Below are 13,591 nucleotides of genomic sequence, written 5' to 3'. Positions count from 1 at the left end.
ACGTGGACCCCAATCCTTCCAAATTACATGTATTTTCTCAAGCACGTAGAAAATGAAAAAATAAAAGAAGAAAGATGGCAAAGGGCAAAGCCCAAAGCAAGAAGGGGAGAATGGGAATGAGTGTTTGGAATAATGAAGGCATAGGTGTGACATGAATAGTCAGAGCTTACCCTGTAGCAGACTTTAATTTTAGATCCAATAGGTAGAGGGTCTTAAGGCTTGCAATTTAATGATTTGCTGATAGTATAGCTTTCTCCCATTTTAATATGTCAGAAGTTGTGATGTGTCTTACGATCTTAAAAGAGGTATCTATTATACACGTTTTAGCTGGGATTGTTTCTTTTTTTAAATAATAAGGTACCTAGAGTAGTCAAATAAATTCATGGAGACAGAAAATAGAATTGTGGTTGCCATAGGCTGGGGTAGGGAGGAGTGAGAAGTTAATATTTGATGGGTACACAGCTTCAGTTTTGCAAGATGAAAAGAGTTCTGTAGATGGATGGTGATGATGATTGCACAACAGTGTGAATGCACTTAATGCCACTGAACTGTCTACGTAAACATGGTTAAAATTGTAAATTTTTTTTTTTTTCTTTGCGGTACGCGGGCCTCTCACTGTCGTGGCCCCTCCCGTTGCGGAGCACAGGGCTCCAGACGCGCAGGCCCAGCGGCCATGGCCCACGGGCCCAGCCGCTTCGTGGCATGTGGGATCCTGCCGGGCCGGGACTCGAACCAGCGTCCTCTGCATCGGCAGGTGGACTCTCAACCACTGCGCCACCAGGGAAGCCCCCAAATTGTAAATTTTTATGTGTGCTTTACTCTAATCAAAAATTTTAAAATTAATAATTTGATAAAATTTAATGGCATCTTAGAATTGGAGGAACACAGAATCCTACGAATTGTATTGTACATGGGATAATCATCAAAATAACGAATAAAGGAGATCCTGTCGTAAAAAAGCCGTGAATGATAAAGAAGGCAGGGCTGTAAATTGGCAGTTACAAACGCTGGCTCCGGAGACAGCAGACTTGAACTTTAAATGTTGGCTCTGACTCTTAGAAGCTTGTAGGATTTGGGGAAATTTTCTTAAGCTGTTTGTCTCAGTTTCCTCATCTGTAAAATGGGAGTGATAGTTTCTGCCACACAGGGTTATGAGGATCCCACAAGCTAATGTATGTTGAGTGTTTGTCGGTGAGCCTGGTGGAGGGTTAGTCAAAAAGGTAATACTGAAGAGTGGATTGTAGAGAGCAAGGGAAACGTTTAACAGGACCCTCTGCAATGAGGGAAAGAAAGGGTTGAGTCCAGTTACAAGGGAGGTTAGGTTACAAATTATTTCTACAGTTTACTTCTTTGATAAAAGAGTACAGATATTTCCCAGACAATGGGGAAGCTTCCACAACATTTTAGAAAAACTTATTAATGATACTAGTTACGTAATTAAGATTTCATTCATGTTTAATGATGGCCAACTTGGGAGTCCATGTACTTGACTGACTGATGCTAATCTACTCATTAGTGCAGCTGGGCATTTGAATTTCTAACCCTTATTTTATCCAAGCCAGGAAGATCCCCTGGCTTCCTGTAGGGTGCAGGTTATTCCTTCACTGCTGATTTCTGCTGCCTGTTCAATTGTTTCATATGGTCAGAAGCTGGATAAGAAAAAAGAAAATAGTAACACTAGTAGCCTGTTAGAGCAAAGGGTATTAAATCTACAAGAATGAATTTGTTTTCATCAGGTAGCTATACCTATAGCCTTCTAGGAATGAATAAGTTTCTTTTAGGACTTGGAAGTGTGTCTCCTGTGGTTAAAAAAAAAATCAATTGAATACAACATACTTGTTCAATAACTGAGGTATAATTCTCTGTTTTGATTGTGAAATGTTGTGTGTTAACACAAATATTAATAATGGAGAATTATGTGCTTCATCCAGCTCAGAGTTTAAGAGAGCAAATAGAAAAATATGTCTAATTGTTTGAGCCAAACAAGTAGTTTTTGTTTACTTTCAAGCTAACCTGATGAATTGCCCTAGAACATTCTTACAATGCTTTTTCCAGTAGATGGAGCTGGGGTTCATGACCTTCACCAGATCCTGAAATCCCAAAGTGTCTGATCATTTGGCATTTTTAATTATGAAGCAGTCTCAAAATCACCAGAAATTACAAAAAGACAGTTTTCAACAAAGTGAATGAAAATACTGATGGTAAAAACTGCAAGTCAGGCACCATAAGCCATGAGATAAGTAGCATATAAAATGGGGGAAATGAAGTGTTGGTGACTGGCTCCTGACCTGTTAACTCATTCTAATGCATTTCTACCTTTTCTCTATGTTAAAAAGAAAGATAATATGAATCCTAAATGTACCTCATTTAAATGTTTCTGTAAAAACAACAATACTCAGAATTTATTTAAAGAGTTCAGACACGGGGTATGTTCTCTCCAGGGCTGCTGGCTGTTCTTCCCGAGTCCCTGACCCTCAGCCACAGAATCCGTCCCCATCCCACCATCCCCTGATCCCTGCTGCTCTCTGGCCAGCTCCTCTTTTCCTGTGTGCCTCCAGGGAATGTTTTTTCAAGCCTTGGCAAACAAGGTGCATCCGAAGATTGTATCCCATATGTGGTCACAATTATCTGAGTTATGCCACGTCTCACTGAGACGTCCTGGTTGAAGTTAAACCTGTTTTTCCCTTAGGCTTCTGGAAAACTCACATGGAAAGGGTCCACAGAAACAGGAAAGCACATGGACCAAGTCAGCAGAATTCTCCATCAGGAGAGGCCAGGGCTGTGTGCACAGCGAGAGAGGCGCTCTCAGTGGAATCCCAGGCTACCAGTAGTTGTTGGGATTGAATAGAAAGATTCCTCTATTCTTTTATGAAAGTGAGTTAAGAAAGAATAAGTGGCAAGAAAAATAGCGACAGCATTTTTTCTTGATCTCACGTTCCCCTTCCCAAAGGAGAAGAGGTTCTTTCGCTAGCTCTGCATCCTGTCACGTAGCTAGATTTTAATCAATATGAATAAAGGAATGAGTAACGGGTGAATGAATGAATATGGTGCACTCCTAGAATAGGAGCAGGGCCTTAGTTTCTACGGGACCTTCTGTTCTCCATCCTTCTGGGACTCAGGGGACTTTGGAGTATCCCTGTGACCGGGATGATGTTGCAGCCTCATCGTGTACCCCCTCCCTGCTACAGAAGCTTCAGGAGCGTGGTGACGTGCGTGAAAATAAGGCGAGGAAGGGGTACAGCCCATCTTCTCTCCTCAGGAAAAGTGTCTAAAAGAACTCTTTAGGAGACACTAAAGCAGTCGAACCTCACCCTGTATTGGCTGTGGATGCGCGAAGGAGGGAGGTGCTGGCGTGCCCTAGCTGTGTAACAGGATAGCCATTGTATCTCGGCAATTAATATTTTAATTTGGCACAAATACTCCAAGGGAAGCTCTCTCACTGTACTTCTAACAAGACTGGCAGATGAAAGCACTTGGCGTCTGCTGCTCTCCCCAGCATTGCAGATGTAGTGACATTTTTGGAGTAATGCACCTCAGAGGCTGGCCTACTGCTGTGGTTTCTCTCGCTCCAGAGCACTGTTTAGTTAAGAAGATACTTTCTGTCTCTGGGAAACAAGCACCGTGAAAATTAAAACCCAGAAAAACAAAACCTCAAAGCCATAGTCTTATTTTGACCACATCTGTAATCTTGACTTGGAAAGTACAGAATATATTCAGGCTCATTCTGAGTTTCAGTCTTTGATGTATTTTCTGACAGCATTGAATAAACTGATGTCTTTCTGGGAGAGGGTCATGATTGGGCTTTTGGGATGGGGTGAAATTTGTGTGAGGTTTATGTCCCCTTTTGGTTTTCTTTCCGAGCAGAGATGCTGAGAGTTTGGAATAAAGAGAGGGCCTCCTGAAGACGTTGTTCTTCTGAACTGCAGTAGAAATTTACGAAGGAAAAATAAGTGGGCTGTTTGCAAGACTGACCCAGAGTCAGAGGTACTATAGTACACAGGGGCACTGGCCGGTTGGAGGGGATGCTCCACTGGCCCCAAATGGTAGCGGTGTTGCCCTGAGATGATTGTTTACAGCACAAAGGTAGGCCTCCCCACCCTAATTGCACCACATCAAGTGCGAGGACAGGGCAGCAGAGCACCGCCTCTGCCTGGTGGCTTGATTTCCAACGTTACTGGTGTAGTGTTCTTTGACTCTTAGGACAAAAGAGTACGAGATGCCTTATTGCGGTGTTGGGCCGAAATGAAATATGACTGTGATATTTGTGGCTGACAGATTCAAGTCTTATCTCACTCTCTCCTCTTCCCCAGTCTCTCCTAGGAGAGCAGGCAATAAATGTTTGCATGCGGTGGTACAGATATAATACTGTGATTAGGACATGAAAGACCCTGTATTAGATATGTCTTTTGGTAGCTAAAGATAGCATTTAATTGAAGGAGCTTGAGTGAACTGCACGTTCCCTTTTCTTTCTTTCTTTCTTTCTCTTTTTTTGGCTGCACCAAGCGGCTTGCGGGATTCTCAGTTCTTCAACCAGGTATTGAACCCGGGCCATGGCGGTGAAAGCCCGGAATCCTAACCACTAGGCCACTAGGGAACTCCCCCCCACCCCCCGCTTTCCTTTGTTGATACTGAATTTTAAGAAACAGAATCATGAAATCAAAAAGACATGGCAGTTTTGTGTTTTTTTTTGTTTTTTTTTTTTTTTACAGTGCGTGGGCCTCTTACTGCTGTGGCCTCTCCCGTTGCGGAGCACAGGCTCCAGACGCGCAGGCTCAGCGGCCATGGCTCACGGGCCCAGCCGCTCCGCGGCATGTGGGATCTTCCCGGGCGGGAGCACGAACCCGCATCCCCTGCATCGGCAGGCGGACCCTCATCCACTGCGCCACCAGGGAAGCCCAGCATGGGGGTTTTTAAAACTATATATATTTACTGGGTGGAGAGAGAGAGCGAGAGAGAGAGAGAGAGAGAGAATGAGGAGGGTGTGTGTGTGTGTGTGTGTGTGTGTGTGTGTGATAGTACTAGTCCAACTATTTCTTAACATTTGTTGTCCTTATAAAATTGGACTGATTTTCTTTTCCCTATTTTAATTTAGTTACTCACCATTCTGATTTGGGAATGTTACATTCAAAATGAGTTCTATGTTATAAATAAGTTTAATTGTGGCAAATCACTGTTTGTATGTTGATCTTGGATTTTAACAGGACAACAGAACTCAGGAAAGAACAACACACCAAAAATGAAGGTTGGGGACAAAAGAGGGCCAAGTGTAGGCTAATGCAAACCAACAGAAATAAGAGAATCAGAGGAAAACACAGCATGATACTTTCAGCAAAAATAACAGACAGAAGACTCCCACCTGCCGTGAATTAATAACTATTGAAACTGGGTGATGAGTACAAAGGGTTTCATCATTATAGTCTTTACTTTTATATATATTTGAAATTTTCTGTAAAAAAACATTTTAAAAAAGAGACCCACATAAGGCAAGATGTTAACATTTATTACATCTTTTTACTTGATTGTGTATTTATATTTGATGATTAAGGGGAAGTTAATATGAAAAGAAGAGCTCCTACTTAGATGGCAAAGGCCAAAGTAGATGGTGCTTGATATTACGTGTAGCACCTGCCACGTGAGTTCAGGCAGTTCACGTTCTCGGGTGTGGTTTCTGGCCCTAGGATTCTATAATTCTATGAGGAATCAAGCTTTGTAGACATTTTTCCTCCATTATGCCAGGAAGATCTGGCAAACACCATGGGTTCCTTAATTAAATTAAAGTATCACTGTTACAGCCCAGCTGCATCTCCTGCCCTGCCCTCCCTGGTGTGCTACACTCCCGCCCTTCCACACACCGTTAGTTGACGATTACGTTGTTGAAATCCTCCAGTTGATTCCAATTTTGACTTAAACTTTCAGCTGGACTGAACGTGGTCAATGTAGGGTTGCGTCATGAGTTGAACTAGAAAGAGTTATTCTGAAGGCATCTCTGGGATTTTGAGTAAAGTAATTTGGGCTGGTGTTCAGTGTTTTGGATGTTAAATCGACTCAACAAGAGTTTATACCAAATATGTTTTTAATTATGAGCTTAGGGTTTGGTAAGCATCGTGGGAGAATCAAAAGAAATGTAAGCGTTTCGTACTGAGGTACTGTTGGGAAGAATAAGTGACCAACTCGCGTAAAATCACTAGCAAGCCCTCCCTGGTGGAATATGATGAAAAGTTAATTGTGAAGTTCAAGACAAGACACAGAAGAGGAATCAGTAGAGGAGAAGAGAATGGCACAGTATAAGGAGGAGGTGGGAACTGGCTAAGAAAGATGGATTTCTGTGAAGGATACAGGCAGAGAGGAGTGGGAGGGCGTACAGGGGTGGACACAGAGCCCTGGAGTAGATGTTGGAAAGGAGAATGGACGAAAGTTCATTGAGAGGAAGAAATTGATGGTGAGGAGGAAAAAGGCAATAATTGTAGGTCAGTTCTCAGGAAAACAGGAAATCAAGGTTCCAAAGTAGAGGAATGGTAAGCTTTTAGGAAGGAGCTAAGGCTCAGTTCCCCTGAGACTGGCAGGAAGGAAGACAGGGAAGACGTAGGAGGCAGTACGTAATGTTGTGCGTTGAAGAAGGAAGTATATGAGGGAGTTCATGCAAGAGGACCTCAATTACTGTGCATTAAAAAGGCTCTGAGGTCACCTCTTAAATGTGGTAGGAAGAGGGCGGTACAGGCTTGAGGGGAAAGGGGTGTGTGTACCAGGTGGTAGAGGAAATGTGAATAAAAGTCTTACTGAGGGCTTCCCTGGTGGCGCAGTGGTTGAGAGTCTGCCTGCCGATACAGGGGACACGGGTTCGTGCCCCGGTCCGGGAAGATCCCACATGCCGCGGAGCGGCTGGGCCAGTGAGCCATGGCTGCTGAGCCTGCGCCTCCGGAGCCTGTGCTCCGCAACGGGAGAGGCTGCAACAGTGAGAGGCCCACGTACTGCAAAAAAAAAAAAAAAAAAAAAAAAAGTCTTACTGAGAAGAAAGAAGGCCAGGATAGAACCATTCATTCATCTTCTATTCGTCTGATGTTTATTGAACACCTATCATTGTTCCTTCATTCAGCAGTCAGTTAGCTGCAGTCCTTCACTGCACGTCAGATGGAAAGAGGAACCGACAAAGAATGCAGCGTCTGTTGGAAGAGAGAGACGCATAGGTAGCCAAGTCTAGCCTAGTCCTTTCAGTGTGATGCCTGCTGTAGTGAAGGGTCATCTGGATGCTGTAACTGGCATGTAAGTGAACAGGCAATTCAAGGAAGACTTTCCAGACCAAGCCCCATTTGAGGTGGACCTTAAGGAATGAGGAACAAGGAGGAAAGGGTAGGAAATACAGTCCATGCAGAGGGAATAGAATTGGTGTGTGAGAGAGCATGCCGGGTTTGGGGAGGCTTGGGGTGGTCTGGGGGGTGGAGCACAGGAGACGGAGGAAGAATAGGGGCGGTAAGGTATTTGCCTAATGGAATTTATCTCTTGCTAACATTTTTTAGGCAAAGGTAACAAAATTAGCAGAAACAGAAATAAACGTGAATAGAATAGACCTTTACCTGCTTGAGTAAGTCAGCACAGTGCTTTGAAAGCATGTAACCATTCCAGTAGTGGCTCTTGCTTTATGTACCTATAGTGATTTTAGTGTTTAAAAATAAACTACTCTTGAGGGTTATGAGTGCTTGTAAATATCAGTACAGTGTTAAGAAACGTGAGTATGCTCATTGTGGTCAGTTTTTAGTATTTTTAAATGGATAATTTTGTAGAACTGGTTTTGAAACAACTTATTTCCATATCATAGGCAGTGGTTTCGTGAAACCCTTCTAGAACCTGCCCTAGAAACACTTCTAACCTTGCTCTAATTTCCTTTAGTCAGGAAGAGGAGGATTTTTGTTTTATGTCTTCACTGAGCAGAAAGCTTTTTTTTTCTACCCGATGAAATGGATGTTTATAAAACATTGTTTATGTAGTTTTAAAAGCAGATGCCCGCTAATGTTCATAATCAACATGAGGAATTTAAAGCTGTGCAGGGCCGGTCTCAGCACTTTCTAAGATCGAGAACATGCGTTACACATCCTGGCTCTTTTCCAAAAAACTGTCCTCAAGAAGTTAACATAAATTTCATTTTCCTGGTAGTCCCCAGGGATGGAAGTCATCCCGGCCACTCCGTCAGACTCCTCCTAATACTTGTAATTTAATTCTGGGCACTTCAGTTTACAACATAAATAGAATTATGCTGTGATAATTGTGCAGGTATGTGTGGTCAAGCAGGTGATGTTAAAAATTTTATCCACACAGTGCATGCTTAACTAAATTAGTTTCAGATTCTCTTGTGGCCTCATGGGAAATACATCCAGTGCACCGATGTTTTGAGAAAAAACATCCTGCAATTTTCTTTTTTGTTGAAGCTCCATTTTTGTTTGTTTTTGTTTCCTTCCCAACACATAACTTTTGTTATTCTCAGAATTTATACTTAAAAATGCATTAATTGGAAAGGCAGAGTGATAAAAGCACTTAATTCTGGAAACATAATTGCTGTCACATCAGTCGTGTTCTGGGCAGTAAGCATGTACAGTGTGTATTTTCTTGAAGTCTGAGGTTGTTTATTTGCTTTTTCAATTGACCTCTGGGCGGCCCCATCTAACCATTTTGGACTCCACTGGCTTTTATGTCTGTTGTATTTGAATGAGGAATCAGGAACTTCTATTGGGATTACACATTATGTGATTAGGAACTATTTAAATGAGATACCAAGAGACACAGCACATATACTACTCTATTTCAAAACGACATTTTTATGTTGTCTGCACTCTGTGAGCCTTTTCAATCTGTCTCCTTAATCACTTGTATATATTGCAATACAAGACGGCCGAGGAAAACAATCTACACTTCCTTTCCCAGTCTGTACTTCCTTTGGCATTTGTGCCATCCATATATATGCCCAAATCTGATAAAAGGGGGCAGAAGGGAGGAGAAAAAAGAGTAAGCACTAGTCTAAGTAGAGTACTGGGCTGGATGCTGTGGAGGTTACAAGATGATACCAGTTTGCAGGCTCTGCCTGGAAGCTTAGAGTAACAGTAGGTGAACAAGCAAACCCACGAGAAGTTAATGAATTCAGAACGGAATGTGGTAAATCACCGATGAGCATGACTAGTCCGTGCTGCAAGGGGAGGTCATTGTGGACTCAGTGCTTAAGCTCTTGGGGGAAAAGAGAAAGGCTTCAAAGGGGAAGGGAAGGGCTTCCCTGGTGGCGCAGGGGTTGAGAGTCCGCCTGCCGATGCAGGGGACACGGGTTCGTGCCCCGGTCCAGGAAGATCCCACATGCCGCGGAAAGGCTGGGCCTGTGAGCCATGGCCGCTGAGCCTGCGCGTCCGGAGCCTGTGCTCCGCAACGGGAGGGGCCACAACAGTGAGAGGCCTGCGTACCGCAAAAAAAAAAAAAAAAGGGGGGAAAGGAAGATTTGTCCTGTGATTTGAAGACTTGAGTAGCAGGAAGAGGCCGGTGGTGTAAGTTGCCCCTGTTGTTTCCCGTGCAAAGGCCGGCATTTGTAGTCCTGGATTTGGGACTTTGGGAGGAGAAGGCGGGAATGGAAGGGCCTCCCAGGTCATTCCCGCTGATAGAGGCATTCAGGGGGAAAGAGCGATTTTGTGCCCGACCGCATGCTCACAAAGCTTTGCGTGCCCAGGTGGGCATCCACTGTCAGTGACTATCAGTAGCCACTGTTCCTTTTGGGTCATTATTTTCTTCTTCATGAGTTGTTTTTTGTTCTTGTTGTTGCTTTGTATATAAACCATGTTTCCTTCTCATATTTTCTATTAAGGGCAGTAACAGCTGTGCTGAATTCAATTCAGGTTCCTTGGATTAAAAACATATGCAATTTTTATTTACCCACAGTAGTTCAGTTTTTACTCTTCTTTTTTTTTTGGTAGCGCCAGGTCTTTAGTTGAGGCAGGCAGGCTCTTTAGTTGCGGCTAGCTGGCTCCTTAGTTGTGGCATGTGAACTCTTAGTTGCAGCATGCATGTGGGATCTAGTTCCCTGGTCAGGGATTGAAGCCGGGCCCCTGGCATTGGGAGCATGAGTCTTAACCACTGCGCCACCAGGGAAGTCCCTCACAGTAGTTCAGTTTTAAAGAGGGTCAGGCTTACCCGTATCACTTCCTTTTTCAGACAAATGGACACCTCCCTGGGAATGGAGATGTGTATCAAGAAAGGCTGGCACGTTTAGAAAATGATAAAGAATCTCTCGTTCTTCAGGCAAGTGATTTTTAAATGCTGTTTTTCCCTCATGACTTAACTTACAAAGACCATTTTAAATTGGGATGGCAAGTTCAGATGCTCGCAGGAGCCAGACTGCCTATAGAAGTAAGCGCAGTAGGCCATCTGTACACGTTCAGGAGCGGTGAGGACTGTGGCAGAACAAGCATACATGTGAACAACACTTCTCAGCCTCTGCTCTTCAAGGGCCAGTCTGATGACAGGCACAGTGTCATCTGATTTTCTGATGTGATCTGTTTCTTTTTTAATATATAGCAGAAATTCTGATTTTTATACTATATATGTGTGTCTATATATTCATACATCTGTTCCATAAATATGAATAAGTATTTCTGAATCTGAATATATATTTAATTTTTCAATTTTAAAAATGATTTCATGGACCAAACCAAACAGCAAGTGGGTAGTGGAGTCCTGTTTGGAGGCTAAATCAGAGTTTCCCTCTCCTTCATAATCCTTTAAATCCTTGGCACGTAGTTTTACTTTGGTAGTTGAGCCAAAAGAGCTGAAGCATATTTACGAGGCTGGTGATCGTTGGGAGGCAAACTCAGGTTTGCAATAAGCACTGAGGATGAAGGACTAAGCCAGTGGCTCCTCTTGCACCTCTGAGCTACACCCTGGCTTTCGAACACATTCGTGGACGGTGTGATCATGAAACATCTCATGGAGGTTGGATTCCCTGGACTCTTGGTTTGTCAAGCGTCAGATTTAAATAGTCCTCGATAACTTCTCTTTCAAACATTAACTTCATTTCCTCTCTTAATCTCTAATACCACCTCCTACCCCCACCATCCCTCAAAAAAGATAGTTTCTGTATATGCTCTTTCTCTATAAAGTGTCGCACATCCGCAATCAGCCCTAACTTCCTTGAAAATTGAATAGGAGTCCTCAGACCAATAAGCATCACATAAATAAGAGTGTGAAGGTCTGGTTTCTTATTAATTCTCAGATTTCTTGTTTTACAGCCAAATGAGTGTTAACATCATCCCAGTTTTTGTTCTATGTAGAGAAATAAAGTTGGCAGTGGGACCCAAATTCTTCCTAATCCATTACAACATTTTGCTCTAAATACAGGTAAGTGTGTTAACAGACCAGGTAGAGGCTCAGGGAGAAAAGATTCGCGATTTGGAGTTTTGCCTTGAAGAGCACAGAGAGAAGTTGAATGCCACAGAAGAAATGCTGCAACAGGTATGTTCAGAAGCGGGTACCGAGGTGGGGTTTTTCTGCTGGCCTATTTGAGATGCTACATTTATATGTTACGTTTGCTCTGATGCAGTGGTGGATTTCGTGATTCACTTAGCCTGGTTTATTTTACTTTTTATCTTTTTGGCTGCGCCGCTCGGCATGTGGGATCTTAGTTCCCTGACCAGGGATCAAACCCACGCTCCCTACAGTGGAAGCGTGGAGTCTTAACCACTGGACCACCAGCGAAGTCCCCTGGCTTATTTTAAGCAAAAAACCTAGAGTAGCAGGTCTCTAAACACATACACACAGTAGAAAGTGTTCACTGCAATTAGAGTCTGGAATAAAATATTAATAGGATTGTAGATAATTTTAAATGTCTCCTTTATGCTTTCATATGGTTTCCTAATTTCCAACCATGAATGTATATTTTATGATTAAGAAAAAAGATAAGTACCTTATATGACTTATTGGAAAAATTTTGTAATGTATGTGGGTGCACACACATATGCTCGTCTATGAGAGGGCCTATAATACAGCAGGTAGAATACACACTGGAGCGAGACTGTTAAGGTTGAGTCTCTGCTTTGCCATTTCCTTGCTGAATGACCTTCTGCAAGTTCTTAACCTCTCTGTTCCTTAGCTTCCTCGTCTGTTGAATAAGAAGAATTCATGAATTATCCTATGAGTTTCTATCTCATAAGGTTGTTTTGAGGACTGAACCACTGAATACCTGTAAGAACAGTGCCTGGCACATAGCAAACATAATAGCATCTTCAGTGTTATCTTCAGGCTTAAGAATGTATACGTTTATATATGTGTGTATCAATATAATGCTTATTGAGCATTAGTTTGGCTCTTTGAAGGGTAACTAAAGCAAATAATTTTTTCCAAATGTATCTATTATTGATTAATCTTCACATCCTCTACTTAAGAGTTACTGCTTCGCAGTCATAAGCGAGACACATCCATATGTGGCTGTTCACAATAAAACAACTTTTGGATGTCTCTCTTAAATTCTAATAGGAGCTTCTGAGCAGGACATCCTTAGAAACTCAGAAGTTGGACCTGATGGCTGAAATATCTAACTTGAAGTTAAAACTGACAGCTGTAGAGAAGGACAGATTGGATTACGAAGATAGATTCAGAGACACAGAAGTAAGTGATACCCTTCCTCTCTCTTTATATACATATACGTATCTATGCACATATATATGCATACTTATATATCTCGCACACACATATTCCTAGAACAAGTTGAAATTCCTTGGAGTTGTGAAGGAGAGGCAGTTAATTACTATGTTCCCTCATTATCCATGCTTCTTTTTAAGAATAAACTTACAGTGACTTTTTATCACTAAATGATAGTGGTAATTTTTATTTTGAGACTTTTTTTTTTTTTTTTTTTGCGGTACGCGGGCCTCTCACTGCCGTAGCCTCTCCCGTTGCGGAACACAGGCTCCGGACACGCAGGCTTAGTGGCCATGGCTCACAGGCCCAGCCGCTCTGCCACATGTGGGATCTTCCCGGACCGGGGCACGAACACACATCCCCTGCATCGGCAGGCGGACTCTCAACCACTGCGCCAGCAGGGAAGCCCTATTTTGAGACTTTTGATATGAAATATTAATCCTTTCACTTGCCTTTAGAAATGCTTTTGACTTTCGGACATTTGGAGCTTCTGTCTATCTATTCTAGCCATCCATGCATCCATCTGTCCATCTGTTCATCCATACTGATTCTCTTCATTGTGGAAATAATGGGTTCAAGTGCATGATTTTACTAGTAGTTCTTATTTAAGCACACTGATTACTTACTCTATAGTAAGTAGATTTTTAAATGTGTATGGCAAACATGCTTTCATTATGTAATCATAAAAATCGCAGATTTTTAGAGGTCATTTAATTTGGCCTTCTACTTTTGGTCTAATCCACATGTAAATCATTCCAAATAAATACAGCTCAGTATACTTTTGTGAAATTCAGGGTAGATTCTACAACATGAAATACCCATTTTCCTGGCTAAACATGCTTTCTTGTTTGTTTGACCTAGTTTATTGTTAATCCAGGTTTTCTAATTTGTTAATTGCTTTTTTGTCAGGGCGGAGTTCAGAGCATATCCA

The 13,591-nt window shown here is 42.4% G+C and overlaps 1 protein-coding gene across 9 annotated transcripts in view; it reads left to right on the top strand.

Moving 5' to 3' along the window:
* Positions 1-13,591, top strand: part of PPFIBP1 (PPFIA binding protein 1) — a 176,491-nt gene that overhangs the window by 117,148 nt on the left and 45,752 nt on the right. For all 9 annotated transcript variants that reach the window (XM_030830501.3, XM_030830494.3, XM_060305934.2 and 6 more), the window contains 3 exons: positions 10,180-10,266; positions 11,362-11,475; positions 12,496-12,627. In XM_030830501.3, coding sequence (XP_030686361.1) covers positions 10,180-10,266; positions 11,362-11,475; positions 12,496-12,627 — 333 coding nt within the window. The remainder of the gene's footprint in view (positions 1-10,179; positions 10,267-11,361; positions 11,476-12,495; positions 12,628-13,591) is intronic.

This window comes from Globicephala melas, chromosome 10 (genome assembly GCF_963455315.2).
Source record: "Globicephala melas chromosome 10, mGloMel1.2, whole genome shotgun sequence".
In the NCBI taxonomy this organism is placed as follows: domain Eukaryota; kingdom Metazoa; phylum Chordata; class Mammalia; order Artiodactyla; family Delphinidae; genus Globicephala; species Globicephala melas.
Note: the sequence above shows the minus strand (reverse complement) of the source record. Positions and strands in the feature narration are given on the sequence as shown.